Source organism: Anas platyrhynchos, chromosome 14 (assembly GCF_047663525.1).
Source record: "Anas platyrhynchos isolate ZD024472 breed Pekin duck chromosome 14, IASCAAS_PekinDuck_T2T, whole genome shotgun sequence".
NCBI lineage: Eukaryota > Metazoa > Chordata > Aves > Anseriformes > Anatidae > Anas > Anas platyrhynchos.
The window spans coordinates 13,442,821-13,470,545 of NC_092600.1; the positions used below are offsets into that span (position 1 = coordinate 13,442,821).

At 54.2% G+C, this 27,725-nt stretch overlaps 4 protein-coding genes across 5 annotated transcripts; all 4 read left to right on the plus strand.

Moving 5' to 3' along the window:
• The first annotated feature begins 1,182 nt into the window (after positions 1-1,182).
• On the plus strand, positions 1,183-15,774 carry DNAJC18 (DnaJ heat shock protein family (Hsp40) member C18). Its single transcript, XM_027468421.3, has 7 exons — positions 1,183-1,340; positions 1,498-1,643; positions 2,860-3,045; positions 5,923-6,032; positions 7,379-7,488; positions 9,506-9,678; positions 13,389-15,774. Exons 1-7 carry the CDS (start codon positions 1,303-1,305, stop codon positions 13,511-13,513), a joined length of 888 nt encoding a protein of 295 aa, XP_027324222.3. The 5' UTR covers positions 1,183-1,302; the 3' UTR covers positions 13,514-15,774.
• A 91-nt stretch (positions 15,775-15,865) lies between these two features.
• On the plus strand, positions 15,866-21,285 carry PROB1 (proline rich basic protein 1). Its single transcript, XM_072023390.1, has one exon. The coding sequence runs from the start codon at positions 16,885-16,887 to the stop codon at positions 21,031-21,033; it is 4,149 nt and encodes a 1,382-aa protein (XP_071879491.1). The 5' UTR covers positions 15,866-16,884; the 3' UTR covers positions 21,034-21,285.
• A 420-nt stretch (positions 21,286-21,705) lies between these two features.
• MZB1 (marginal zone B and B1 cell specific protein) lies at positions 21,706-23,041 on the plus strand. Its single transcript, XM_027468422.3, has 4 exons — positions 21,706-21,955; positions 22,103-22,209; positions 22,319-22,423; positions 22,495-23,041. The coding sequence occupies exons 1-4, from the start codon at positions 21,761-21,763 to the stop codon at positions 22,679-22,681; spliced, it is 594 nt and encodes a 197-aa protein (XP_027324223.2). The 5' UTR covers positions 21,706-21,760; the 3' UTR covers positions 22,682-23,041.
• Positions 23,042-23,044: 3 nt separating this feature from the next.
• Positions 23,045-27,671, plus strand: SLC23A1 (solute carrier family 23 member 1). 2 transcript variants are annotated; one of them, XM_072023391.1, is made up of 15 exons: positions 23,045-23,185; positions 23,648-23,710; positions 23,813-23,920; positions 24,009-24,166; positions 24,244-24,332; positions 24,417-24,484; positions 24,565-24,746; positions 24,859-24,979; positions 25,069-25,225; positions 25,368-25,515; positions 25,732-25,837; positions 25,917-26,046; positions 26,265-26,408; positions 26,767-26,862; positions 26,944-27,671. In XM_072023391.1, the coding sequence occupies exons 1-15, from the start codon at positions 23,144-23,146 to the stop codon at positions 27,192-27,194; spliced, it is 1,863 nt and encodes a 620-aa protein (XP_071879492.1). In that variant the 5' UTR covers positions 23,045-23,143; the 3' UTR covers positions 27,195-27,671. The 2 variants fall into 2 exon arrangements, with proteins under 2 accessions (XP_071879492.1, XP_038042307.1); XM_038186379.2 differs by lacking the exon at positions 23,648-23,710 and having other exon boundaries at positions 23,051-23,185.
• Positions 27,672-27,725: the final 54 nt, after the last annotated feature.

The following is a 27,725-nucleotide window of genomic DNA, read 5'->3' on the forward strand; positions in this document are numbered from 1 at the left end:
GGAAGTGCTGTGACCCCCTACAGCCAGGTGCTGCCACTCAAAGGGGAGGAGATCCCCTGCTAAGCACTGCTGCTGCAAATTGCACAGGTAGGAGACACCAGCACTGTCACACCACCAGCAGCCACAGCATCCCATAACGCCTCTCCCACAGCTCATTAGCCCAGCTTTAATTGGCCCATGAGAAAGAAGACGAGCAGCAATAGCAGCACCTAATCTCAGGCAGACTAACCTTCCAGCCCATGCTGCAGGTGCAGGGCTTGGTCAGAAGACCCAAAGTAGGGTTCCTCCAGGCTCCTCACACCCTCACCACAACACCTCGAGGTGGGTCCCCAGGGCCTGACGTGGGGCTCCAGGCAGCGAGGCTCAGCCCATGCGAGCCTCCGCAGCCCCAAGGAGCCCTCAATGCGCCTTCCAAATCCGGCTGCATGCCATGAACAAGCGGGACCTCACAAGCACCTCCAGCGCCTGCCACCACTCCCTCTCTCAGCGGGATGACAAGGAGGAGGTTTTTAGCCCCCAACCCTCGGAAGGTGCCACTCAAGTGGGGCCACAGGGCCTGGGGGGAGGCAGCTGCCACGTTACCGAGCACCCGGGGCGCCCTGGCCTCCACCTCCCCAGCCTTCCCCAGGGAGACACCTATGAGGTCACTGCCCTACGAGGTCACTGCCCTATGAGCCTTCTCCAGGAAGCTCCCTATGAGGTCACTGCCCTACGAGGTCACTGCCTCTCCAAGGAAGCCCCCTATGAGGTCGCAGCTCTGTGAAGTCACTGCCTTCCCCAGGAAGCCTCCTATGAGGTCACTGCCTCCCAGCCTTCCCCAGGATGCCCTGATGAGGTCACTGTACTATAAGGTCACCGCACTATGACATCACTGCCTCCCCCAGGAGGTCCCCTATGAGGTTGTGTCCCTGTGAGACCCCTGCCACCCTAAAGAAGTCCCCCTATGAGGTCACAGCCCTATGAGGTCACCGCCTCCCCCTCTCTATGCAGTCACAGCCCTATGAGGTCACTGCCTCCTAAGGAAGCCCCCTATGACGTCACTGTCTTCCCCAGGAGCCTCCCTATGACGTCACCGCCTCCCTAAAGAAGCCCCTATGACGTCACTGAGCCGCTTTAGAACATCCCCGCGCGGTGCCTGCTGGGTAATGTAGTCCGCGGGCCGCGGCGGGGCGGCGGCGGGCCTACCGTACCCAGAACCCCCCGCGGCGCCGCCGCCGCCGTGCGCACAAGATGGCGGCGCGGGCGGGCCGGGGCGGCGGGCGGTGAGGCCGCGGGGGGGGCAGGGGCTGCCCCGGGCCCGCCATGACCTACACGGCGGAGCAGCTGGACGGCGTGAGGCGGTGAGCGGGGCCGGGGAGAGCTGGGGGGGGCTGCTGGGGGTGAACGGGGGTGAACGGGGGTGGGTTCGGCCCCCGGTGGGGGCCCCGTCGCGCTCCGTGCGCTGAGGCAGGGGAGCTGTGCCGTGACGGCCGCCCTGTGTGTGCTCCCCCCCCTCAGGATAAAGAGCTGCCGCAATTACTACGAGATCCTGGGCGTGGAGAGGGATGCCAGCGAGGAGGACCTGAAGAAAGCCTACCGCAAGCTGGCCCTGAAATTCCACCCGGACAAGAACCGCGCTCCCGGCGCCACCGAGGCCTTCAAAGGTGCGTGAGGGGCGGGCGGCACGGCCTGCGGACACCTACACCTGTACGGCTGGGCTCCTACAGGACCTTCAGAATACAGATCGGAGGGAAAGGCATCGCAGGGCTCGTTCCTAGATAGCACTGGAGGGTCAGTAACGCTCTGGGGATGCACTGGTTATGACACAAAACGTGTTGTGTAATCAGTAACTCCTCAGAGCCCTACTTAGAATGTCAAAAAAAACACGTGCAAATGTATAAAATCAAAGAGTACTCTAAAGAACAGTCAGGTGTTGGAACAGGTTGCCCAGGGAGGTGGTGGAGTCACCGTCCCTAGGGGTGTTCAAGGAAAGGTTGGACGTGGTGCTTGGGGACAGGGTTCAGTGGGTGACAGTGGTGGTAGGGGGATGGTTGGACCAGGTGATCTTGGAGGCCTCTTCCAACCGTAACGGTTCTGTGATTCTAAATCCATTATTACGTGCCTGGGCTGTTCAATATTGGTGCAGTCCAAGCCTGCATCAGCAACGTTAGCATCTAAACTCTTACCATCTTCTACATTCTCACTGCTGCAACCATATACAAACTAGCACTGTAAGTCACTGCTAAGGAAACCAGGCTTTCATTTGCTGTGTATTAGAATAAGGAATTCTTGAAGTCTTCTTTATTTTTTTTTGTGTTAGGGTTGTATTTCAGTATAAACTTATTTACAGCCATTTTCTATCAAAGACCAAGGAAGATGATGAACCAAACGAGCTACTTCCAGGTGGTTTGACGTGCACTGTGAATAAATACGCAGGTACAGCTTCACAAACATCTCTGCTGACAGAAAGCTTGGAATATGGGTCTGCATTTTAATTACTCTCTGAAGTTCTTAACTTTGTGTTAACTGTATTTCATGGATGGAGGTGCACAGCTGTGTCAATACTTAGTTTGACCTGATTAAAAAGTTACGTTCTCCCTCAGTCTCTTAACATAGGTGGTCTCTCACATCTTGGTTTTCCAAATACTTAACTCTCTCCGTATACTTCTCCTGGTGTCAGTGATAGCAGGAAATAGGTTCCATCACAGGTAATGTTGGTGTTGTAACGCTACTTACACAAAGGTAGATCTTTCAAAAGTAAATGAGTCTTTGGCCATGCACACATTTTCTATGCCTGCTTGGGTATTTTGTTAAGCTGCTTACAGAATTCCCACACCTGGAGGTGCTGTGTTGTAACACTTCTTTCAATTCATTCTCCAGCAATAGGCAATGCTTTTGCAGTTCTCAGCAACCCTGAAAAACGATTGCGATATGATGAATTTGGAACTGACCAAGAGCATGTCAGCACTGGCCAGGCCAGGCACTATAACTACTACACAGAATTTGAAGCAGACATTACACCAGAAGAAATATTCAATGTGTTTTTTGGTGGGCACTTTCCTACAGGTTGGTATCCATCTGCACTATTTCTGAAATGTAATAAACTAAAGGAAGCTCAGCTCCTCTTTATATTGCTCAGGTAGCTAAATTATAGGTCAGAGAAGAGCAAAAACCTGTTTGGATTTACTCTTTTTTTTTTTTTTCCTGACTTTTTATGCCTGGAAAAGTTCCCCTAATGCACTGTTTAAACTTAAAGTTGTGGTAAGTTTGGTCCCTAGAAAAGCTCAAAGCTCAGCTTTGCTGTCCAAGAGTGCTGCTAGAAGAGAGAGCTGTGATGGGGGGTAACGGCTGTTGCTGCTGGGGCATGTTCCTGACAACCCAGCCTTTGTGAGGACTTCTGGCAGCACTAGTAAGGGGTCAGGACATCTTAATTCAGCAAGGGCTTAGGCTGTTTGATACGTGGTTGGGCAAAATTTTCGTACCAGCTGAAGACTCTTCTTTTTGTTGTTCTTCCCCCCATTGTCTGAAGTCAGCGATGGTCTGGGAGGCAAAGCAAGGTGTGAGTGGGAAGGGCTCAGAGGCATCTTTGATGGCGTTGTCCTCAAGACATGTTTCTGCGTTACAGCACAGCAGCACCAAGTCAAAGAAGTTAAAGCTTCTTTGCTTAGAAAGCGATGCCTGCCAGTGAGAGCTGGCTGTTTGAAATACAGAATAGTAGAGCCTGTACCTGCAGCGTCTCTGTGCTTGTCTTAGTCCAGCCTTGGCTTTTGTGTTTGTACTGAAAACGGGAAGATGTTGCAAGCTCACTGGAATGTAGGTTAGGTTTAAAAGTAAATCTGAAAGCTGTGGTGAGCTCAGGCATCTTGTTGCCACTATCCCTGGTCTTTGATGAATTGCTCTAGTGCTTGTGCCCGCTGTTTCGCAGTTCCAAGGCATAACATAAAGTAACAAGTCTGTTACAGTAGCCTTAAGCAATAGGTACAGGTTACAAGCTATGACTTACAAGCTACTCATTACAGTGGTCTGTGTGGTAGCATCTCATAGCTAAGAGGATCTCGGATCACTTTCAAAATTTTATCGTTAAGTTTGTAAAGTGTGCTGAGATCAGGCTGGCATGATTCCCTCCCACTGTGCAGGAGATGGCACCTGCGCATGCCTCTTGCTTTGGCCACAGGTGAAACGTTATCCCGTGTGGAACGTGGCTGCTACATAGCTGTAGGCAGTGGGAACGCTTGGAAATAAGGATAGAAAACTGAGGAGCTGTAGGAAGAATTTGGGTACTGGGCACGACAGTTATCTAATAGTGACCTGAAGAAGCATAGGGGAGTTTTTATCCAAATGGCGAAGAATATGAAAATAAACATGATTTCACAGTAATAGCTCTCAGTAATAAACAAAAATTTCCTTACCAAAAAAAACTTGCTGGGATCTAAATTTACATACGTTTTCATAACCTGAAAGTGAGGCCTTTATTTATGGAATATCAATTCAGTAGTTTTCCAAAATGGCATAATCCATGGCTTCTATTTAGGAAGAGAGCTAACAGTAAGAGCACGTGCAGATGGGTAATATAAAGAGAACATTTTTCATGCTGTCATAATGTTAAGTGGGGATTGTGCATGTGAACTGAAGTTTGTGTTAAGATGCAGTCTTTGCTGTTTGTTTTGTTTTGTTTTTTGACACCTTGCTATCACCAGGGTTTTTGGAAATCTAATTCAGAAATGGTGTTAGACAAAACTCATTCACATAGATTAAGGGCAGATTTATGGCTTGTCAGCTTACAAACCTAAGAGAGACTGTTGTATGATGGGAAGGGGCTACAAATTGAACTTCCTTCTCATAAAAAATAAATGTGCATGGAAGGAAAGAAACTGGGGCAAAAATTCTGTGAGAAACTTTGGATTGGGGAATTGTTTTTCTAGCTACCCTGCAAAAGCCATTCCTCATTCCCACACTCATTTCCATTCTTTTGGAGCTTGATAAAACGTTGCCTGAGCAACATTAAATGATAGAAGCTTTCTTTTTCAAGGGAAATTTTTCTTCTTCAAGCCCTCTTTTACTTTGTTAGTCCTGTGCAGTGTTATATCTGAATGACCAGTGAAGCAGGTGTTTTGACACAGCAACAAAGGTCATTTCCCCAATTTCTTGAACAATTCTTTGAGAAATTCAGATAAAAGACAGTATAAGAGTGTTTTAAAATAATTTGTAGTTTGATTTCCCAAGGCTTAAAAATAGCTTGGTATGCCTGTTGTATGGCCATAAATTTCAATTCTTTATTACAAAGATATTTTGAATCTCAAAAGAGGGGAGCTCAGCTATTATTTAGATACTTCCATGGTGTTACAGTCAGAGTTCAAGCTTCTAATCAAAACATCATATGCAATTTTTAAAAATTCTAAAGTGAGGAAAGAATAAGTCAGTGTCCAAGAAAGGAAATCCTGCATTGTACTTTTTTCCTCAAAAAGCTATTTTATTAATCTCTTTTGACATAACAGTTTCACTTAATGGTTTTATAATAGCTTGATGAAAGAGAAAATAGAACTGACTGTAGAAGAGCATATCTGGTAATTATCTGAAGCCATAGTTCGGGGCCTGAATTTGGTGACGCAAATTAATTTTTTTGCTTGAAGCCTGGAGATGCAACATAAACTGCAGCCTTGCAAGTGAATATAACAAAAATAAAGTATGAGGTACAATTTTTATATAAAAATAATTCTCTGATTTTCTTAATTTTTGTAAATTAGGATGGAGCAAGGGTGAATTTCACAATTTCTCTGGTATGCTCTTTTTGGAATAACACATTGCTTTGACATTCAAATCTGAGGTCTCAAAACTATTACTCTGTCTGTGTAATATAAGCCTGAATAATCAACCAGAAACAGAAGTACAGGTAAACACCAGCAGCCAGTTGAAAACCATGACTCTTTTGGCTTCTTTTAACAGGAAATATCCACATGTTTTCAAATGTAGCCAGAGACGCACACTATTATCCACGGAGGCACCGTGAAAGAGCATGGACGCAGGAGCAAGAGGAGGAAGAAAACAGGCCACAGGTAGCCAGGAGAACGGATCTCTTGGGCTTAAACATTTCACCAGGGTGAGGGGTTCACATCTGAAGCCTGTTGAGACTTTCCCATCCTTAGGTGCTCAATGCTTATCCTTAAGTGCTGCAGCCAAAATGGATGACTTGAAAAGTAACCGTATTGTTGTTGTTCTGTTTTTAAAGCAGTGATAAATAAATTATTTTGGTAGGATCACAGGCTTTGGAGTTTCTGCAACCAGGCATATTTCACTGGTATTTCACTGGTGCTTGGTTTTTGCAAGCTCTGAGGGCTTGATAATCTAACAATGATCAGTCCAAATGTGAACTGATATCTAATACAGAAGTACTGGCTCGTCCTCGTGGCATATTTAATCCTTCAGTAAATTAGCATGCAGTTTCATCCCAGGTGCTGCACAGGCTTTTTCCAGCCCAGAGCAAAATGGGTCTGGGATACATCTCTATCAGCTGAAACTTGATGAGACACCAGGTATCATGTGCTGTTAGCAAAGGCACCTATACGCTCACACTGCACACCTTGGAAAAATCTTCCTTCAGAGGCAGTCTATTAACTGAACAAGATCATTCTCCAAGAAAGATGATTTTTCTCCTGTTGAGTCTTTTATAGACAGGCTTTGAAAAAACTTGCACAGCCTGTAGACAGCTGAGCTAGGGCAAATGAATCCCACCAACTACTATGTCAGGTACTGTTGCTGTCCCAGCACGGAGAACAGAGCCTAAACAACTATAATGTTCTGCTCCTAATTACAAAAAGGCAGTTTAAAAATCAAATGAGCAGGAGTCAAGGTCTGTGGTTGGTCTCTGCCTAGCAGAACTCTTCGATCTTTAGGACTTTTTTCACTCTTTTGCTCTACTAAATTAATTCAAACAAAATAGCGAGTGCTTGCATTCTGCCTCAAGTTATGCTACATATGGTCTCTTCAGCCTTTACTTTCAAGTGGCTTTGTCCAGTGTTCGGACAGACTGAGATTTTTGGAATACATGCAGATTTCAGAAATGCATAGGCAGAAATGGGAATCATGGTGCTCCTTTGGTTTGGATTGTCAGCTGGTCACTGGCAGACAGTGTTGTGGGCATCTGCTGCCTTGGGGAGGGAGCTGTAGATGAAAGCAATGCTCTGAAAATGTAATTGGAAGAAAATGGCTTTCAGGAGCTTGAAGAGAGCATTAATAAAGGTTATTTAAAATGTCATCCTTGTCAGCATTTGAAAGTGCTCATCTTTTTTTTTTCCTAAGTTTACATTTAATGTGTTGTTGATGTATGATAACCTGATTTCTGTGAATGGGCATCGTTTTCTGTATGTATCTTTATTTGTCAACTTGTTGTTGTTCTTTTCAGAACTCATATTCTGCATTTATTCAGTTGATGCCAGTTTTCATAATAATAATAGTGTCGGTTATAACTCAGCTGATGGCGACTAACCCACCCTACAGCCTCTTCTACAAATCGTAAGTCACTTGAAAACAATTCTTTCCGGTCGTTGGTGTTGAGATAAGAGGTAGATAGAAGTTGGGCTGGATAGAAGAATGCTTGTTACTGTTCTCTTCCGCTCATTCTAGAAACTGTTATCAATTTGTAAATAAGGAAATACCAACAGTCTCTGTTAAGTTCTCCTAAACGCTGTCGCTGTGAAGTAGATGATGGTGAGCTGTGTTGTGCTGTGTGCTGAACAAATAGAGGCGCTGAGCCAGTGCGCTTACCCAACTGGTGTGAAATGCTTTTGCACAATGATACAGTAGTAGGAATGTGGGTGTAGCTTAGCTGCAGTACTGATCAGCCCTAGAGGGTCTGCGGGCTGCCTCTGACATTCCCATGTAAAGCAATTAGGAAATCAAGCCTGCAGTTAGCACTGTAAATCCAAATCTGCTCTGGAGCCTAAATTCCTCTAGAAAATTTGTCAAGCTCCACAAACCATAAATACTTTGAAAAGCCCTGGTTTAGTGCCTATAAAGAGGCAGGATTCCCACATTGCAGAACACAAACTAAACTGGTCAGCTGTGGAAACAATGAGAGCCAGGCCTGCAGTAATCCGAGTTTGTGGGGCAGAGGAAAACCCATTTACTGCTCTCAGCATCCAAGGCTGGGAGGAAGGAAGCTCTCTAGACTGGTTCAGTCAGCTGCCCTGGCTCTTACTGAGATAAGAATGGGAGTCGGTGTATTTCAACACCCTGTAGGTTGGGGACTGCTGCACACAGCAGTAGCAGAGTGCTCTACAAACTCTTCTTGCTTCCTTTTAGGAGCAAAACTGTTTCCATTTAGGCCCATATGCTCCTCAGTGTAGTTTTAATTGGTCCCAAGGCCCTTTACTGTTCGTTACCACAAGATGTCAGTATGTAGACCTAGCATGAGAACAAGATGGTTGGTGGCTTAGTTCTGTTTGTGTTTTTTTTGTTGTTGTTGTAGTTGTTTTTTTCTTTCCCGAGAGCGTTTTTGCTATCTGCCAGTCCTGTGTGAAACCTCCCACGCTGCCCCCAGAGCAGCTAATCTCGCTGGCTTTCCTCACTGCCTCCCCCTTTCCTGTTGATTTGAGATAGTCAGGCCTCAGCCTGGTATACAGTTACAGATGCTGTTTCTCTAAATCCTATCTTTAAAAAAACTAACAGCTCTGAAAGAAAGTGTTTATATAAGGAGAGTGTATGTGTCTGAGACACAAAGAAGGAAAAGAGGAGCCCAGGAAATGGAAGGGGCAAACTGAATTCCATTGGGTAGAGTGTAACTTCACATTTTGGCTGCCTGCCTCTTTCTCTGGGCAGCGATTTGAAAAAGCTCCTGGATATCTTTGCTCAAGTAAAAACTCAGTAGCAGAGGATAGTTTAGCCTCATGTCTGTGCCACAGTGGCTTGTTCTACCTATGGGGTGCTCCGCATACTACCTAGCTTACTGGTGATTATAAAACACTAAAGGAAAAGGTAACTAAAATCCCCCCGCTAATTCTTATTTCTACTGATTAATCCAGAAATCAGGAAAACCTACATCCAGCTACACCATGCCCTAAATAGTACTGGTCCATGTGACTTTGCTATAGTCTTTATATTTGCCATCATTTCCAATGGATTTCTGGACTTAGCTTGCCAGAAGTTAACAGTAAACAGAAGAAAGGGTGTGGAGCTTCTGTTTAAAGATAAAATTTACACTTACACTTTAGAAGTATCTTGACTGATCTGTTGAGAACAAACATGGTATTTGGAAGGGACTGTGTCAGCTCTGAATCAGAGATATCTACAAAGAACTAAGTATTACGTATTTTCACTGTGTTATTCTTTTTTTTTCAGTGAATTCTATGTGAAGAGCGTGCTGTGCCTGAGGCTTGTAGTTTCCTTATTGGGTGGCTGAGGGAGCTATAGTCCTGCAGGAAGTGACTGAGAAGTTGCAAAGATTCTGTTTTGGAAATGTTAATTGCAAGAAATTTCTCACTGTTTCTTTGTTTGAACTGCTGCAAAATGTTTTTTCTCCATGTTTTCATAGGTCCATAGGCCATGTTATTAGCAGAGAAACAGAGAACTTGCAGGTGCCTTACTATGTTGATAAAAACTTTGAGAAGAATTATCAAGGAGCGGAACTTCAAGAGCTAGAGAAAACCGTTGAAAAAGATTACATAGACTATATTCAGACCAGCTGCTGGAAGGAGAAACAGCAGAGTAAGTTATATTTGTTACAAGTGCGTGCCTGCACCCTGTGTACAGTTATATGATGGCTGCGGTTCACAAAGCACTGCCATTTTAGCCTCATTTTCCATTGCATGTAATTTCTCAAATTTGCAGTGCTGTTTCTCACATCTGTTCTTAACTCCGAATTTGTTATTCTTGAGGGGCTGTCAGAGTTCATTGTAGGTGATCGAGAGAGAAGTGGAAAGTTGATTCCACTATTAGAGACTTTTTTTTCCACTCAGTCTTTTGTGCTTGACTACCTCTTAGTGATGATGTTTTAAACGCTATCGTCCAGCACATTTATTTAGGTCTGACAGTTTGTTAGGTCTAGGAGAGACCTTGAGGCATCACCTAATCAATGTTTCCTTTGCTGAGGCGGAATCAGTTTTACTTTGACTAGCTCCACAAGCAGATCATCTAACTCTTCTTCAAACCTTCAGCAGGAAGACAGGCTATAGCTTTTGAAAATCTGTGTTAACTGGTATCAGTTTTCAAAGAGTGCTTCTGTGATTATTTCATGCACTTATTTGCATATTCTATCTTTAGAGGAGTTTGAGATCATGTTTTTCACCATAGTCAAGACTGTCTTTTAAAGACAAGAATTGAATGCAGAGAGGGAGAATGTAAGCATTCTAAATGATTTCTCCCGTGTCAGTTCTCAGTCAATCTTTTCTTTTCATCCAGAGACATTTTTCTTATTTTAAGTTAAAATTACTAATCTTGCTCTTAAAGAGAAGTACATAGATGTAGAATCTGAAGTTGAAATAAATAAAAAGAACCCATAATGTGAAACCCTAGAAATGCCAAGTAATCCCTTTTGGTTTGCTTGACTTATCTCTGAACATTTATGGCTGGTAGCACCAGCCTCTAGGTACAATGTGTCTGTTAATAAACATAAACGTAGGCTTCATGTGTAGGCTTGCCATAGGAATAGATTTTTTTTTCCCCCCTTAGAGGAAAACTCCTTGTAGGTAACCTAGTGCAACTAAAAATCATTGTATTGTCTGTTTCATGTAGACCTTGATGACCTTTCTGTGCCCTGAAATGGGCAACAGGGTTTGCAGAGGGACTGATAGAGTGAGGGAAGTAATCCAGCACTGAATGCCAAGTAATGTCTGTAAGGCAACCTCCTCTAGGACTTTTTACACTTAGACTTTTTTATACTCTTTTTTATAGTCTGTGTATTAGTCACATACCTGCAAATATGCTTACGTTGTCCACAATTAGCACTGTCCTGAGGAGACCACTGTAATTTAGAGAAAAAAAAAATAGTTTTCAGAATGATTACCACCTAGGCCAGTGAGAGCAGGCAATGAGCTCAGCTGAAACAGTGCTAACTTCCTACAGCCCAGTTTGTAAAAATACTTTTTTGACTAACTCATTTTTTTATATAATATTTTGAATACAAGATGAGGTTCTGGTAAAAAGTTGCCTTGGAGACCCTGGGAGAGTTGTTAATCAGCTGTTGTTTCATAACTTTGGTCAACTGATTCCTGTGTAAGTGCGTAACTTTGTGGTTGACTTCTTTGTCAGTTGAATGTCTATTAATAGTAGGTTTGTTCTATTTACTGAAGGTACACTTCTCTTCAGCACCAGCAAAATGAACACACATTATATGAACAGTTTAAATTAAAGACCTTGATTTTTATGATCTGAAAAGGGCTACCTGGGGTCCAGGTACCTTAACAAAAAGCTTAAAAGGTACCTGATACGTCAGTATGTTCCTTAGCTGGTCCCTCCACAGCAAAACAGTGTGTGAAAGGTGCTTGTGCTGTGGGTTTTGGTGCTCTGACATGCTCCGATATGGTTAAGTACAAAAGGCAAGTCTCAGGTTTTTACAGATGATTGTTCAGCTGCAGTAGCACGGTTGTGAAGTAAGACTGCAAAGAGCTCTGAATCAAAGAATAACAATTACACAACTGAAAACAGAGAAAATGCATAGCTGGAAATATGTATTTTAGGAGTTCCTTAAAGAGAATAACTTCAGTCAACAAAGGTTGCAGGAACAGCAGTGTAAAAGATTGAAAAACACAAGAAACTTAGATGACAGAATGGATGCTGTCGAAGCGCAGACATTGGCAGAAAATAATCGTGCCCAAGTGGACAAGTTGTGCAAAAGAGGCTAAAAGTCTGTGCTGCAGAACTCTGGGGACTTGGAAACGATTACCCAAGTCTGGTTCTGCTGAAGGGTCGTCTAGACTCTGTGCTCAGCACATCTGCACTCTACTTGAGTGGTGTTTCAGTTAGAAAAAATGAAGATTGATTCCTGACCTAAAATTAAGATGTTTGTGCCTGTCAGTTTATCAGGCCTTCCAGTAAATAGATGGAGGCTTATATAGACATGGCTCATATGGCTTTAAATTTCAGTGGGGTAGGGACAGAGCACGTAAGGCATGAAAGGCCCTATTGAGAAGTTCTTTCCCTACTGAATGATTTGGTAAAATGAGGGACTTGTACGATGTACAAAAGCTCTTTGAAAAATTGAATGTCGTCAGGTAGCCTGTGCTTAGGGAAATTTTGACCTTTTCAGAAATAAATTACTGCTATTCTCATAGGTGCATCTAATCCTGGATCTAAATTATTCTTCAGGGAGAAAGCTATATTAAGACTTCCTTAACTAATCAGCGAAAGATGCTTCTCTGAGTTGCTGGGGGGAGATTATTCAAACAATGGGATTATTTCAGTTACATGTTGCTTTTGAGAAGAAGGGGAAATGTATGCAAAGTACATTCAAGATTGTGCTGTTTGAAAGCCCCTGTGCCCTTTCATTAACAAGCCTTTTATCTAGCTGTTCACCTTCCTGTAATCAATTAAAAAAAAGAAGAAATAAAAGAATTCACATTGCCTTCTGGGCCAACCTCTTGGCAGACGGAGTTTGAATTCTGACAAGTGCAACATAAAAAAAAAAATACACAACAACCACCATCTATACTTTAAAGTGTCTGTTTGGATGGATGTTTGGGACCCTTGCGGAACGGGTTTGTCAGAAGAATTGCATTTCTCATTTACGTGGGCAGGGATGTACATCTTGTAACTCCTGCTTAGCTGCAGGCAGCTGACGTAGCCTGAAGAAAGCAATAAGGAAAGTAGTCACGAGGTTCTCTTTCCTTCTGGCTTGTCACTTAACTACTGCTGGCAGGTGCAGAGTGAACTCCTCTCCATCGGCCTGTGCCTGCTGAAACATCAGTGCACAAGGAGATGAGGTGTAATTAGGTTGTAAATGCTGGTGTTGACTTAGACAGTGGCTGTTTAGCAGACCAAATGGTATCTTACTAACACACATATGGTTAGTTTAAATATGCACAGTAAGTTTGCTTTTAAGAATGCGTATATATTTAATCACTCTAAGTCATTAACAAAACTTTCAATCTTACGTGACTTCTAAGCTATATTTTTATAGTTTGTTTTCTTTGTAGACTGTAATAGTCCTATTTTGGGTTTTAGTTATTGCCCAGCTGGTGCACTGGTAGAGTCTTTGGTTTATTATAACTCTGAATTTTCAAGCAATTATGGAAAGTTTTCTTAAGTAGCTAGCCTGGTTAAATGTGATGGCCTCTCTTCAAAGAAAGCTCCTATAACATGCACAGATATATTGAAATAAGGTGAACTAAAAAAAAATCATGAGGATAACAAAGCATTGGAAAAGTTACTTGAAGCATGCTCACAGCTTCATCCTAATATATACTTTTTTCATCTTTCAGAGTCTGATTTGTCGAATTTGGCCAAGCTATACAGAGACGAGCGGTTAAAACAGAAAGCAGAATCATTGAAACTTGAGCACTGTGAGAAGCTCTCCAGTCTGATTGGAATGCACAAAGGGGGCTGACCAGGACACACACATTCTGTAGTTTTTATTTATTGCTGTTTTAAATTATGTTTTTATTTTCCTTTGTATAAAAATGGAAGGAGTCTATTGCGAAGAGTGAATATTCGATTCCTTCATATAGTGCAGAGATGGGCCAACACAAGCTGTAGGGCAAGTGTTTGCTTTAATATACTGTACGCTATATTTGGTTCCAAGGACCAGTGGCACTTTGTAAATTAATTCCCTGGGAAATGCTCTGAGTTTGGAATGTGTCTCATCGGTAGTTTGTCTGCCATCCAAACATTATATGCTTCCCAGGAGAGTAGACAAATGTCCTATGCTTTCTGTATTTTCTATGGACCTGCAATTCACCCGGTCATACCAACCGTGTAGCTCGCAGTACTCAGTGCACTCGCCTTTTCATACTGCTATCAAGTGGATGTCCTTGCCTCTGCAGTCGCTTGTAATGAGAATTTAGATGAAAGGCAACATACGTCCTGTTCAAGTCCAATATTCAGCGCTTAACTCCGAAGTGTCGAGTACCTGCTTCAGGTAAGCATTTCGACGTGCTCCCAGCTCTCCTTACTGTCAGAAGGACTTGATCGAGTACTTGTCTGGCTGGAGGGGGTCTGCCGCTTCTCCTCTTTGGTGACACGACAAGCTGAGAGCAAAACTGCAACGCTGAACAGGAAGATGAGAGCCTGTGAAATGCATCGATTCCAGCATCTGCCAGACTGCAGAGAAAGGACAACCTTATTTATTTTCTCATACGTTTCCAGTGGCATATTTTTAAGCTGGCTGTATAACTCTGATTTTTATCTGCAAACTCTTCTCCAGCTGTTACAGGGGTCCTGCTTTTTCTGGTACAGTTTTGATGTAGCATATTTTTACTCTTGAGCAGTTATGAATGTTCCACTGTAGAGACTAGCATTGCAAAGAAAAAGATCCATGTAGTAGTGTCTGTTTTTTCTTCATCCTCCTTTATGAAACCTTTAAAGGCAAGTGAAGGATGGTTGCACTCAGAAGCAGCAGAGAACACTATTATTCCCCTTGAGCATCACTGAGCTCCATAGCCAGTTATTCTGGTAGTTTACCTGGCCAAGGGTTGAACTAATCCATGTGGACCAACCTGCTTCTGGAGGTTCATATTGTGTTCTTGCCAGGGAGAGGGAAGAAAAATGGGCACCCATGGGGTCACGTGCAACAGCTGGCCTTGACTTGGTTCTGCTGCCTCTACCAGAACCTGTGCTGAGGGCAGGAAGGCCAGAGCTCTGCATAGGGCAGCTTCAGCCCACCCTGCTTCTCTAGCTGCTAACAAAATTCCTCTCTATAGCAGAGCAGGGGCTGGCATGTCTGTTCTTAAGTTGTTGATGTGCTAGATATCTATAAAACACACAGAATGAACTATCCTCATCGATACCCTACCCCAGCAATACAGGGAGTGGTGGCACAGGCTTCTGCCCACCCTACATGCCGTATGTAGTAGAGGCTGCACTCACCTGCGCATCTCCACAAAACACTGAACAAGCTGCTGTTGCTCTGCTCCTAAAACTGGCACTGTGTAGGGCAGAGCACCACAACTTGTCTTCACTTAAACCTAGGAAATCAAGTGCTCAGGAGTTTGAGAAATGCCAGAATTAAAATGGCATTTAAAACTTAGACTGTGGTCTCCTAGTGCTGGGGTGATAGGGTGCAGGCATGTGCCAGCAGGCTGCTGAGGATGAGGCAACTGGGGATGTAGGTGCAAAAAAAACATCCCCCTTTTGCAGGAAAAGATGTATTTTCTGTGATCTAGACCAGAGGATGGTTGCTTGTCTCAGGTTTTGAGACTTGAGGCTCCTGCAGGTGAGATGCACGTCCTGCATGTGAGTAGCTCAGCGCAGCTACAGCAGTATGGCTGTGATTGAAGGGGGGTGTTAAAAAAAATAACTACACAAAAAATGTACAGTGAGTATTTAAAATAGCACTGCTAGTTTGGTGTTGTTCCCTCTTGGGAACTGCTGTGGGGTCCTTGGAGCAGCTGAGCAGTTTGTCAGCCAGAAGTGGCACAGCATGTTGGGGGCTGTGGTGAATCCTGTTGTGTGTGAGTCTGCAAAGGCAAAAGTGTGTGATTCCAGGTGGGAAAGGGGGCTGGCAGTCTGATGGGCAGCCTTAATTCTGGACTATCCCAATTCTGAACACTTGATATGCCTGCGTATAAAAAGCAAAATTCTCATGTTGCTTTTTATATATTAAATAGTTTGTAGAACGTATGTCAACTCTATTAAAGCGGTTGGACTTCATTCCAGGTTTGGTATCGTTCCTGGGCCAGGGTGTTAGAGGGGACTCTGTGTTCTGGGGGTATTTGGCTCCCCAAAATGCCGTCAGGGGCAAGCACCGGTGCTGGGTGTGAGCGCTGGGGCCGTGCCAAGGGGCAGGGCAGAAAATCCCCTCGGTGCCGCTGTCCTTCGCCAGAGCTGGATCCCAGAGCCAGCTGCTTCCAACAACTCCTGGCCTCTGCAGGGATCCTGGTGGGAGTGTGGGGGGGAGCTGCATTTTTCCTGGAAATGGAAGCTTTGGGCCTTTCTGGGCCTGCCTGGCAGGGAGGGCGTTGCTAGGAGACGGGGCCGGCGGCCGCCATTTGCCGCGGGGGTGAGGGAGATGGCGGTGGATGAGGGGGAAGGGGATGGGGACGGGGGTCGGGGCCCAGCTCCTCACGGGGAGTATGTCCCGGTCCCAGCCCAGCGGCCGGGCAGGGGCGGGTTAAGCTCCAGGCCTGGCGTCGTGGTCGCCCTTCGCTTGCCAAGGTTTAAATTTAGTCCCCACATGCACCCGGGCATCGGGTTGCTGGAGGCTGGCAGCACCGCCACGCACCTGCTGCCGCCGCTTCCTTCACAAAACCCCAAAAAGCCGCGGCTGACCCCGGCGGGGGCGGCCGGACCAGGCCGGGCACAAGGAGATCCGCACACCCCCCGAAAGAGGTGACCGACACCGTCCTCCTCCGCTCGGCGCCCGGTTTGACTTTGCGCCTTGCCATCCCTCCTGGCCGCTCACTCGTTGCTTGCGGGATGCTGGGGGTGGCACCGCTTGGGGACAGGCTTTGTGTCCCCCCACCTGGGGACGCAGCATCCCCATGGGGACAGAGCCACGCCGCAGGGCCTCAGCCACCCGGCACGGCCCCGGCGGGCTCTGCGGGTCCCCGGTGGGCTCACGGTTGCAGTGGCCCCGTCCCTACCGCAGACCCCTGAGCCGGGGGTGGCCGTGGCATTTGCACGCCGCCCGACGCTTGGCATCGCCTCCCCCGTGCTGGCGCCCGCTGCACGCATGTGATTGAGGAGCCGGGCGCCGCGGCGAGCAGAGCAGAAGGTCGAGCCTGCTCCCGACCCGACGGCAGCGCCGGGGCTGTCCCCACCATGATCCCCCGCGGCAAGAGGGACGCCGGCCGCCCCGCCGAGCTGCCTGACCCCGAAGGCATCGCCGAAGGACGTCGGTCCGCCTGGGAGGAGGACGGCCGCCTGTCCGTCCTGCCCCGCGACGACCTCCCCAAGAGCATGTCCGACTCCTCCGTCTCCTCCTACCACTCGGCGCTGTGCTCGGAGACAACAGACACCTTCAAGGACTGCCTGGAGTTCCTGGAAGAGGAGGACACGGGCCGCCACGCCGCCACACCACCTCAGGGTCCCCCCGTGGGCCCCCCGCCGCACGGCCCCGTCCCCAGCCCGCGGCTGGAGCGCGGCCGGCAGGCTCAGCTGTCCGTCACCGCTAAGAATAGCTCGGCGCCAGGCCGCGGGGGCAGGATGGGTCCCCTCCGCGGGGACCGGCCGCCCGCCGCTGCCTTTGTGGACCGGCCGGGCGCGGCGGCACCGGGGACGATGCTCGGCGAGGGGCGGCGGGCCAGGCGGAGCGGCGGGGCCAGCGACTCGGACGAGGCCGACGGCGAGGTGCGGGCGCTGACAGCCAGGTCGTTCCGAAGCCTCTCGGGCCTTCCCGGCACCCGGCTGGACATGTGCAGCTCCCACACCTCCTCCAGCCTCTCCAACTCGCTGTCGGAGGACGGCGGTGGAGGGCGGCGGTGGGCAGGCTGCGGGGAGCCCCGGGGTGCCGAGCTGTCTGGGCTGACGGGGAAGGAGCTGTTTGAGTGCGTGGATGTGGAGCTGGAGAGCAGCGACGCCAAGAAGGGGCACGGCAAGAAGAGGACCGTCCCCAAGCGGCAGATCCAGCTCAAGAGGAAGGAGAGGAAGGATCCAGGGTTCTTCCCCTGGGGGGATGCCTCAGCCCCCCAGCCGCTGCCCCCCACCAGAAAGGAGCCCCCAGGCAAGGGCAGAGCCGTCGGTGAGGACTTCAGGTTCAACTACAAGCAGTTCATGAAGACGGCCTCCCTGGACGATGCCTCCAGCAAGACCCGGATGGCCTCCAGCCTGGTGAAAAATGTCCTCGCCAAGAAGATGCAGTACGAGCAGTGGATTAATAAGATGGAGCAGAAATCGCTGAGGGGCAGCTCGACCTCCTCAGGGCCGTCCTCAGTCGGCACCGACCTGCTCGGGGATGGCCTGGAGGGCAAGTCCAGCTCGCTCTCCAAGTCCGACTGCAGCATCTCCGCCGAGGACATGCGGTGTCCTCGGGGCTGTGAGAGGCTGGGGGCTGCCAGCACCACCCGGCCGGCCAAGGGGGTCGTGCTGAGCGAGGCGACAAGGGAGAATGTCTGCAAGCTGAAGACGACCTTCAACGAGCTCAACGAGAGGATGAAGTACCAGGAGGTGATGCAGTGCCAGCGCCTGCCCGCCGAGGAGCACACGACGGAGAGGACCCGCTACCGGCGAGCGCGCGCCCTGTTCGAAGGCTACGCTGGGGACAGGAAGCCGCTGGACATCACCCCAAAATTTGAGAAAGTGCAGAAGCCGTGGCCCAGCTTGAAGCAGCGAGCCATCCGCCCCAGCAGGCCCGAAGTAGTCCCGTTTGAGCCCAAGAGCTTGGCGTTTCCTGATGTGCCACCCCGGGGCGTCTTCACATCCCGGGCGCAGGAGGTGAAGCTGGTGCCGCAGAGCCGGTGGGAGGAGAAGCCACCGCCAGCACCCCGAGAGCCACCGAGCCCCAGCACCCCCGCGGCCGCCCCTGCTGAACCGGGGAACAAAGGCAAGGTGCAAATCCCGCAGCCGCGGGACGTGCGCAAGCTGCTGAAGAGCAGCTACAGCCTCTGCTTTGGCACCACCCACGGCCCCCCGGCCCCTGGCCCCGTCGGGGAAAGCACGGGGGAGCCCACGCCACCATCCCCGCTCGTCATCCACTGCACCTCCGTCTGCCGCCGTGAGCCGGTGCCGAGCCTCGTGCCACCGGCAGACAGGGACGTGGGGACAGCTGGTGGCCGAGAGACGGAGGTGGCACATGCTGAGGGCACGGCGACGGTCACCAGCAGCCGCCCCGCGCGGGGCTCGCCCGTGCACATCACAAAAGTCCAGTCCACGCGGAGAGAGGTGGCTGCCACCGAGGGTCCCCAGCTCAGCCCTGCTGCGTCCCCTGCGTGTCGCCAGCGGAGCGAGATCAGGGTGCCACCGCGTGCGGGGAGCGGAGGGGACACACACGTGGAGTCCCACCTGCACGTCCTGGTCGGCCCACGGCCCCCGCCGGTGTCCGGGGAGGGCTCTGGGGCTCGGAGCAGCGCGGTGCTGCGGACGGAGAAGACCCTCGTCCTCCCACCGCCACCGAGCCCCACCGAGGGAGAGGAGGAACGCGGTCATGGTGTCGCTGCAGGGGATGGCGTCGCAGGGGACCAGCACCGTGGTGGCAAGGACGGCCCAGGGGATGGCCAGGACGCCCGTGCCGTGAAACCAGCGGTGAGAAGTGCGGTAAAGCCACCCGCCAGCGAGCCGGGCAGCTGGCTGGCCTCGGCGGGGAGCCGTGGTGCTGCAGAGGGCACCGGCCCCGCTGTCCCAATTCGAGCGAGGGAGGCTGGCAATGGTCCCTCTGTCCCCACCGCGCCACTCCCCACCAGGCCACCGGACCGGAGGGAGAGCTGGGAGCACGTAACGAAGTGGCCGGGAGCCAGCGAGCCGCACCATAACGCTGCCCCAGTGGAGAACACCAACTACTTGACAATTCCCGTGAAAGCCCCCAAATCCTCCCCAGTGCCAAAGCTGCCCTCGCTTCCCAACCCGGCCACCGCATCCTTTGGGGCTCCCTTAGCTCCCCATCCAGCCAGTGTGGCCTTTGGGACCCCTTCTGTCCCCACTTTACCCACTGCATCATTTGGGACCCCCTCGGTCCCTAATCCACCTACCGCATCATTTGGGACCCCTTCAGTCCCTAATCCAGCCACTGCATCGTTTGGGACACCCTCAGTCCCAAATCCAGCCACTGCATCATTTGGGACCCCCTTGGTCCCTAATCCACCCACTGCCTCATTTGGGACCCCCTCGGTCCCCAATCCAGCCACCGCATCCTTTGGGACCGCTGCAGTCCCCAACTTGGCCAGCACATCCTTTGGGACTCCTTTGGTCCCCAGTGCAACCAACTCACCTTTTGGCTTCCCATCAGCCTCCAGCATGTCCTTTGGCACTCCCTCGGTCCCCAACCTGACCAACACATCTTTTGGGACACCTTTGATCCCCTACCCTGTGAGTGCATCCTTTATGACCCCCTTGGTCCCCAATCCAGCCACTGCATCCTTTGGGACCGCTTCAGTCCCAAGGCTGGCCAACTCAACCTTTGGGACCCCCTTGGCCCCCAACCTACCCAGTGCACCCTTTGCGACCCCCTCCATCCCCAAACCAGCCAGCTCATCCTTTGGGACCCCCTCGGCCACCAACCCAGTCCCTGCTTCCCTTGGGTCCCCGTCAGTCCCCAGCCTGGCTAGCGCCCCACTGGGGACCGGTGTGTCCGCCCTGCCTGCTGGGGAATCCCCGTGGAGCAAACCCTTCCCCGAGCCCCCCCGGCCCCGGCCCCCCGAGCCTGTGGCCGCTGCGGTGCCGCAGCCCCCAGCCCAGCCCCAGCCTCGCCTGGAGGATGCTCCCCGGAGGACCGAGGGCTCCTCGCCAAGCAACAAGAGCGCGCCGAGCCCCACGCGGCCCTTCAATCAACGCAAGATGCTGGTCGATCCCGACAGCGGCAAATGCTACTACATGGAGCCGCCGCGGCAGCCCCAGCTGAAGATGCTCTACGACCCCGAGACGGGGCAGTACGTGGAGGTGCTCATCCCACCGGTGCCCGTGGCATCGCACGCAGGGCTCTACCAAGCTCCCTTCAACCCCCTGCTCTACAGCCTGCCCTACGTGCCCTACAGCAGCTTCCCAGGGCTGCCGGCACCCGCGCCACCCGCCGCCCCCTCCCCGGCACAGCCTGACCTGCAGGGCCAGCTGCCGGCTGCCGAAAACCCCGGGGGCTTCTCTGGGACCTTCAGCCCCGATCCCAAGGGCGAGGGGCCACCCGCTGCATCGGGGCCCGACTGCGGGTACCTGGAGAGCCTGTACTACATCCCCACGGGGATGCGGGCCAGCCCCGGCCCCGGCCAGCCCCCCGCCCGCGCCAGCCCTGCCGGCCCCGAGCAGGGGCCACTGCCCCCGCTGTGAAAAAAAAGCTCATAAAATGGATGAGGGGGAAGATGATGTTTTACCAGCACCTGGCATCCCTGGGGGGGTCTGAGGTTATTCAAGGGAGCACGGCCATGGCTGGCAAAGGGACCAGGTGCATGGCCCCCGGCTCCCCCCATCCCCCTGGTCCCATCCCGAGGGCCGTGCAGTGGGGCGATGGGCAGAGGCACCCCAGCTATGGCACAGACTCCTTAGAACAGCAATAAAAGTGCTGAGCCAGCATTAACCCTGGATTCCCATGTCTGTGTCGTCTGTAAAGGGGGTGCGGGGGACCCACGTGTCTCGTTTTGGGGGCATTTTGAGCAGAGGGGCAGAAGCTGTGGATCCCACAGTTCTGGAGCAGCAGCAGGGATGAATTTCCATATCCAGCGGTGGGACCCCAAATCCTCAGCCCTGGAGCGTTCAGCCTGCCCTGGAAGGGATTTGGGGGAGACAAGGACAGGCGCAGGCATCGCAGGACTGAATTAAACCAAAAAACAACAAAAAAGAGGGGGCAGATGGTGGGGGTAACCCATGCAGAGCTCCCCTCGGCAGCCCCGGGGATGGACAGGCAGCTGGCAGCACGGCCAGGCGGCTGGCACGGGGCACGTCGGCCGGATGCAGGTGCACCGGGCGCGCACCAGCACCCCGGGGTTTATAACGCCTGCGCCTCCACCACTGCACTTTCGGCACCGCTCGCCACCCCTCCAGGCCCCACGGCAGCAGGATGCGCCCCGTGCTGGCGGCGTGCGTGGCCCTGAGCCTGGTGTTGGGGCCGGGGGCCGGGGATGGGTGTGAGGACCCCCCGTCCCCGTCCTTCTCCCGCTCCGTCCCCGCGCCCCAGCTGAGTGCCGAGGAGCTGCACTCGCCCCACATGCCCCAGGCCCTGCGCTGCGACGCCTGCTACGCCATCGCCTTCCAGGTGGGCACCCCGAAACCCCGCTGGGGCAGCCGTGCCCGGCACCTCGCTGCGCGCTTTCGGCTGCTGAGGAGGGAGGGGAAAGGGGGAGAAAGGTGGGAGCGGGGGGTGACACGGGGGGCTGCCATCACTGGCCACTTTCTGCCCCAGCTGGAGGAGCAGCTGAGCAAGGCGGAGGCGAAGCTGGGCAGGAAGGCGCTGCGTGAGTCCGACTACGTGGAGGTGCTGGAGAGGAGCTGCTCGCAGAGCTGGGAGCTGTGAGTAGCATCCAGCCCCCTCCAAGTACCACGGGGTGCTCCTGCACCCCAGGACCACCCACCACAGCGGGTACAGACCCCCCAACCCCGTGTGTGTCCCCCCCCGCAGCTACGGCGTGCAGGAGCTGAACGGGGAGAAGCGGCTGACGGGGCCGGGGCTGCAGAGCCAGCAGCCCCTGAGCGTGGTGATGACGGGGGGCCCGTGGCCCAGCAGGTGAGGGGCACGGGGCCGGCAGGGGGGTGACAAGCACCACACCACACCCTGACGCTGTCCGCTCCCTGCAGGCTGGCCAAGATGTGCCACAGCTTCGTGGGCGAGCAGGGCGAGGAGCAGCTCTACGGGGCGCACCGACGAGGCCCCTCGGCGCTGCGGGAGCTGCTGTGCCACGGCGAGAAGGGGCCCTGCGCCCCCCCAGCAGGGGGCAAAGCGGGGCGCCCGGCCCCCCCCAAGGCGCTGCAGAACGAGCTGTAGCCCCCGGAACAGCCCCGGGGCCTTGGGGTGCCGCCACCGCGCCCACGGGCGCAGTTAATGCTTAATGCCCCAGCGACCTTTGGAGCCGACTTCGTACCCACAGCGCCAGGACACGTGCGACGGGGACGCCGAGGGAGGCGGCCACCACCCCGCTGTCACCGGCCACCACCAGGCTGGGGACGCCGCGCCGCCGCTCGTCCCTGTCCCCATCCCAGCGCCGCACCCACGGGGACATCGCCGGTGGCACCCGGTGCCCCGTGCCGCCGACCCGGCCGTTACTCTGTAACCCGCCCGCTCTAATGTTTTACCAAATCGGTGCTAACAGCGGTGCCAGCCCTAATTAAAGCAGTTAATCGCTCATCCCCTGCTGCCGCTGCACTCCTCAGTTTCACAACCCGCGGACTAAAGTCCTCCTCGTCGCCATAAAAGACACTGCGCGGTGACATCCCTGCGCCGCCCAGGATGGGGACCCACTCGGGAGACCTGCCCCAGCCCCAGCCCCAGGTGACCGCGGCTCTGTCCTCATCCCCCTTCACCCTGACCCCATCGCCAGGGGCACCGCGGGGGGCAGGAGGCAGGGGGAGGTGACACCCCAAAAAGCAGCCCCCTCAGGGTGGTGAGCTAGATGCAGGTGGCAAAGGATTTGGGGGAGGAGGTTGAGGGAGGTCGGTGAAGCCCAGGACCAGGGGGACACACTGGGGACAAGGCGGGATGCTGAAGCAGGGGCTCGCCACCTTCCCGGTACCCGTGGGATGCTGCAGTACCCCCAGCACTGTGGGGACCCCAGCGGGGTTTGTGCGCTTGGGACGCCCCCGCTGCAGCTCTCGGAGCAGGGGGCCCACAGCCCTGCCGGGGGTGTCCGGGCGATGTCCCTGCGTCCCCAGTGTCCCCAGGAGGCCACTGCCCCGTTCCCATGGCTCGCCCGGCAGGACGCTGACCCGCCTGCTGCCTCTCCCTGCCTGCCAGGACGCCAGCCCTGCCCTCGCCCGTGTCCCCGCCGGCCCCCCGCGTCCCCACGGGACGGGCAGGGTGAGCACCGAGCCCCCACGGCTCCGTCCCCATCCCCGAGGGCTCCCGCGGGGCTGGCAGCGGGGACAGCGCTGCCCCTTCAGCTGTGTCCCCCCACGCCAGGGCCCCGCGGTGGATGCCGTCCCCCCCCCAGCCCGGCAGCAGTTCGACATGCTCTACAAGATCGAGGACGTGCCCCCCTGGTACCTCTGCATCCTGCTGGGCTTCCAGGTACGGTGCCGGCCCCAAACATCCCCCCAAAGGCACCCCTGGTCCCTGCTGAGTGCGTGTCCCCCCCTCCTCCCCGCCATGTCCCCAGCATTACCTGACCTGCTTCAGCGGCACCATCGCCGTCCCCTTCCTGCTGGCCGAGAGCCTGTGCGTGGGCAAGGACCAGCTCACCGTCAGCTACCTCATCGGCACCATCTTCACCTGCGTGGGCATCACCACCCTCATCCAGACCACCGTGGGCATCAGGTAGGGGACGGCCCCGCCGACACCGCTGGGACCCCGTCCCCGTGCCGCTGGGTGCAGGCGTCCCCTCTGGTCCCCAGGCTGCCCCTGTTCCAGGCGAGCGCTCTGGCCTTCCTCGTCCCCGCCAAGTCCATCCTGGCGCTGGAGAAGTGGCGCTGCCCGCCTGAAGGTAGGGCCGGGTGGTGCTTCCAGGGGGGGGACACCGTCTCCTGGGGGTCCCCGGGGGCTCACCTCCCCCCTCCTCCATCCCCAGAGGAGATCTATGGCAACTGGACGCTGCCGCTCAACACCTCCCACATCTGGCAGCCCCGCATGCGAGAGGTACGGCCCGGACCCCCCCCCCCAGTGCCCACCCCGGAGCCCCCAGGACCCCCCTTTCACGTGTCACCGTCCCCCTGCAGATCCAGGGGGCCATCGTGGTGTCCAGCCTGGTGGAGGTGGTGATCGGGCTGCTGGGGCTCCCCGGGGCGCTGCTCAGCTACATCGGGCCGCTGACCGTCACCCCCACCGTCGCCCTCATCGGCCTCTCCGTCTTCCAGGCTGCCGGCGAGCGGGCCGGCTCGCACTGGGGCATCGCGGCGCTGTAGGGCCACGGGCACAGGGAACGGGGGCAGGTTTTTGGGGCCCTCGTGCCACCTCGCGCGGGTGGCACCGGTGGCGCGCCGGTGGCCCTCAGGGAGCGCCGCTCTCCCCAGGTCCATCGTCCTCATCGTCCTCTTCGCCCAGTACCTGAGGAACGTCACCATCCGCCTGCCCGGCTACCGCTGGGGACGGGGCTTCGTCCTGCTGCGCGTGCAGATCTTCAAGATGTTCCCAGTAGGGGCACGGGACAGGACGGGGGGGCTTTTGGGGAGCGATGCTGGGGGTGTCCCCATCCCCGTGCGACACCTGGCCGCTGCCCGCAGATCATCCTGGCCATCATGGTGGTGTGGCTGCTCTGCTACCTGCTGACGCGCACCGGCGTCTTCCCCAGCAGCCCCGAGGAGTACGGCTACAAGGCCAGGACGGACGCGCGCGGGGAGATCCTCTCGGTGGCACCCTGGTTCCGTGTCCCCTACCCCTGTGAGTGCCAGCGCACGCGGGTGCCCCACGGCTGCACCGTGGGCAGGGTGCGGGGAGCAGGCGCAGCATGGCCGGGGAGCACCAGGGGTCCCCCCCGGGAGCGGTGCCGGGTCCCCAGAGCGGTGGCGTGTCCCCTCGGCAGGTCAGTGGGGGCTGCCCACGGTGACCTCGGCGGCCGTGCTGGGCATGTTCAGCGCCACGCTGGCCGGCATCATCGAGTCCATCGGGGATTACTACTCCTGCGCGCGGCTGGCGGGGGCGCCCGCTCCCCCGGTGCACGCCATCAACAGGTACAGCCAGCGCCATGGGGACGGGGACAGGGATGGGGACACTGCTCTGAGCCCCGGCAGCTGCCTTCTGCCTGTGCCTGGCTCCAAACCTGCACCCTTGGCTGCTTTGTGCCCTGGTTCCCCGGTGGTACCGGGCCTCCTCCTCCTCGTCCCGGCACCTCCGGGTACGTCCCCACCACCCACCCCAAGGGATGTCCCCTCCTGTTCGTCCCCCAGGGGCATTTTCACCGAGGGCATCTCCTGCATCATCGCGGGGCTGCTGGGAACCGGCAACGGCTCCACCTCCTCCAGCCCCAACATCGGGGTGCTGGGCATCACCAAGGTACAGCCCGCACCCCGCACGGGTCCCCGGCTGGGCGTGGAGACAGCCGCGGCCACACACTGCCCCTGTCCCCGGGCAGGTGGGGAGCAGGAGGGTGATCCAGTACGGCGCCGGGATCATGATCGTCCTGGGGACCATCGGCAAGTTCACGGCGCTGTTCGCATCGCTGCCAGACCCCATCCTGGGCGGGATGTTCTGCACGCTGTTCGGTAACCGCGCCGCCCGAAGCGCCGCTGAAGCGGTGTCGGGACATTTCCCCGGGGATCTGGGTGCTGTGTGTGCCAGCCCAGCTTCGACCGAGGAGCCCGAGGGATGCAAAGCCATGGATGAGATCTGAGCTGTGCCGAGCGGCAGCTGGGTCGGAGCAAGCTGCACCAGGCCCAGCAGCGCGCCCCGAAGGCAGACACGGCCACGTCTCTGCTTGCAGGCATGATCACGGCCGTCGGCCTCTCCAACCTGCAGTTTGTCGACATGAATTCCTCCCGCAACCTCTTCGTGCTGGGCTTCTCCATGTTTTTCGGGCTGACGCTGCCCAACTACCTGGATTCCAACCCCAAGGCCATTAACACAGGTACTGCCCCCGGCTAAAAGCCTTTTTCTTGGTTTGCCACCAGCACATTCCCGGGTGAGGGTGCTCAGGGCGAGCAGGGCAAATCTCTCGGTCCGTGCATCCTCACGTCAGACCCTGCTCTGCTCACCAACCCATGGTGTTAAGTGCATTTATAGGGAAAAAATATGACTTAAATGGGACAACAGCTGCAAGGTAGGATTTACGTAGTTAATCTGAAAACTCAGTGACCCTCAGAGCGGCAGAGGAGAGCTTGCAGTGGGCAGTGACACCTCGAGGCACCTTGACCAGCCTGGGTCACCCCGTGCCAGATGTCCCCTCTGCTCCCCGCTGTGCCCGCTCAGCCCCTGCCCTCCCGCAGGCGTCGCTGAGCTGGACCAGATCCTGACGGTGCTGCTGACGACCGAGATGTTTGTGGGGGGCTCCCTCGCCTTCATCCTGGACAACACCATCCCGGGTAATTAAAGCAAACCGGGCCGGGAGCCGGGGGGCTCGGTGTGGGCGTGCTGGGGTGCACGGCGGCTGTGGCTGCCCGCAGGGACGCGCGAGGAGCGGGGACTGGTGCAGTGGAAGGCGGGCGCCCACGCCGACAGCACGTCCTCGGCCAGCCTGAGGAGCTACGACTTCCCCTTCGGGATGGGCACGGTGCGGCGGTGCCGCTGGCTGCGCCACGTGCCCATCTGCCCGCTCTTCACCGGCTTCAGCTGGCGGCCGGGCAAAAGCCGCGCGGCGGTGGCCGAGGGCGCGCAGGAGGGCACCGACGGCCTCGTCGTCTGCACCAAGGTGTGAGCGGCACCCGGCGCCTCGGCCCCACTGCTGGAGGGCACGGGGCGGGGAAGAGCCGAGCCGAGAGCCCGGGGTCGCACCCGGCAGCATCGCTGGGGGGCTGCCAGCATCCCCCGCCGAAGCTTCTTTCCCCGAACGCGGGGCTGGGGGAATTTGGTTGCTTTTTGGGGACGGCGCTGGCTTGGCTTTAGCTGAATCTAGTGTGCAGAGCCCATCCTGGGGGCTCCCCAGGCACCGGCCTCAGCACCAGCGGCCCCAAGTGCTTGCCCCAGCTCAGCCTCCCGCTGGTTTGGGGTGTTCCAAGCTTTGCTGAAGCCCGGCAGCTCCAACCAGGGGCGCTGGGACCGGCCAGGGCCAAGGATTTTGACACCACGCCCTTGGCTGCAGCAGGGCTGCAGTGGGTGCAGTTGGCTCTGTGCTGGGTGCAGCGATCAGACCGCTCTGTTTTAAGATTCTGCATTAAAAAAAAAAACATCCAAACCCACTTGCCCCAGAGGTGTTTTTGTTGTTTCCTGCACCATTCCCTCGTCCCTT

Bases quoted from the DNA above. Each gene is read 5' to 3' on its own strand.
- DNAJC18 (XM_027468421.3), top strand. From the start codon at position 1,303: ATGACCTACACGGCGGAGCAGCTGGACGGCGTGAGGCG. The intron at 1,644-2,859 runs GTGCGTGAGGGG...TTCATTCTCCAG, and splicing joins CGCCACCGAGGCCTTCAAAG to CAATAGGCAATGCTTTTGCA. The intron at 9,679-13,388 runs GTAAGTTATATT...TTCATCTTTCAG, and splicing joins CTGGAAGGAGAAACAGCAGA to AGTCTGATTTGTCGAATTTG.
- MZB1 (XM_027468422.3), top strand. From the start codon at position 21,761: ATGCGCCCCGTGCTGGCGGCGTGCGTGGCCCTGAGCCTGGTGTTGGGG. The intron at 22,210-22,318 runs GTGAGTAGCATC...CCCCCCCCGCAG, and splicing joins TGCTCGCAGAGCTGGGAGCT to CTACGGCGTGCAGGAGCTGA. The intron at 22,424-22,494 runs GTGAGGGGCACG...CGCTCCCTGCAG, and splicing joins GGGGGCCCGTGGCCCAGCAG to GCTGGCCAAGATGTGCCACA.
- PROB1 (XM_072023390.1), top strand. From the start codon at position 16,885: ATGATCCCCCGCGGCAAGAGGGACGCCGGCCGCCCCGCCGAGCTGCCT.
- SLC23A1 (XM_072023391.1), top strand. From the start codon at position 23,144: ATGGGGACCCACTCGGGAGACCTGCCCCAGCCCCAGCCCCAG. The intron at 23,186-23,647 runs GTGACCGCGGCT...CCTGCCTGCCAG, and splicing joins TGCCCCAGCCCCAGCCCCAG to GACGCCAGCCCTGCCCTCGC. The intron at 26,409-26,766 runs GTACTGCCCCCG...GCCCTCCCGCAG, and splicing joins CCCCAAGGCCATTAACACAG to GCGTCGCTGAGCTGGACCAG.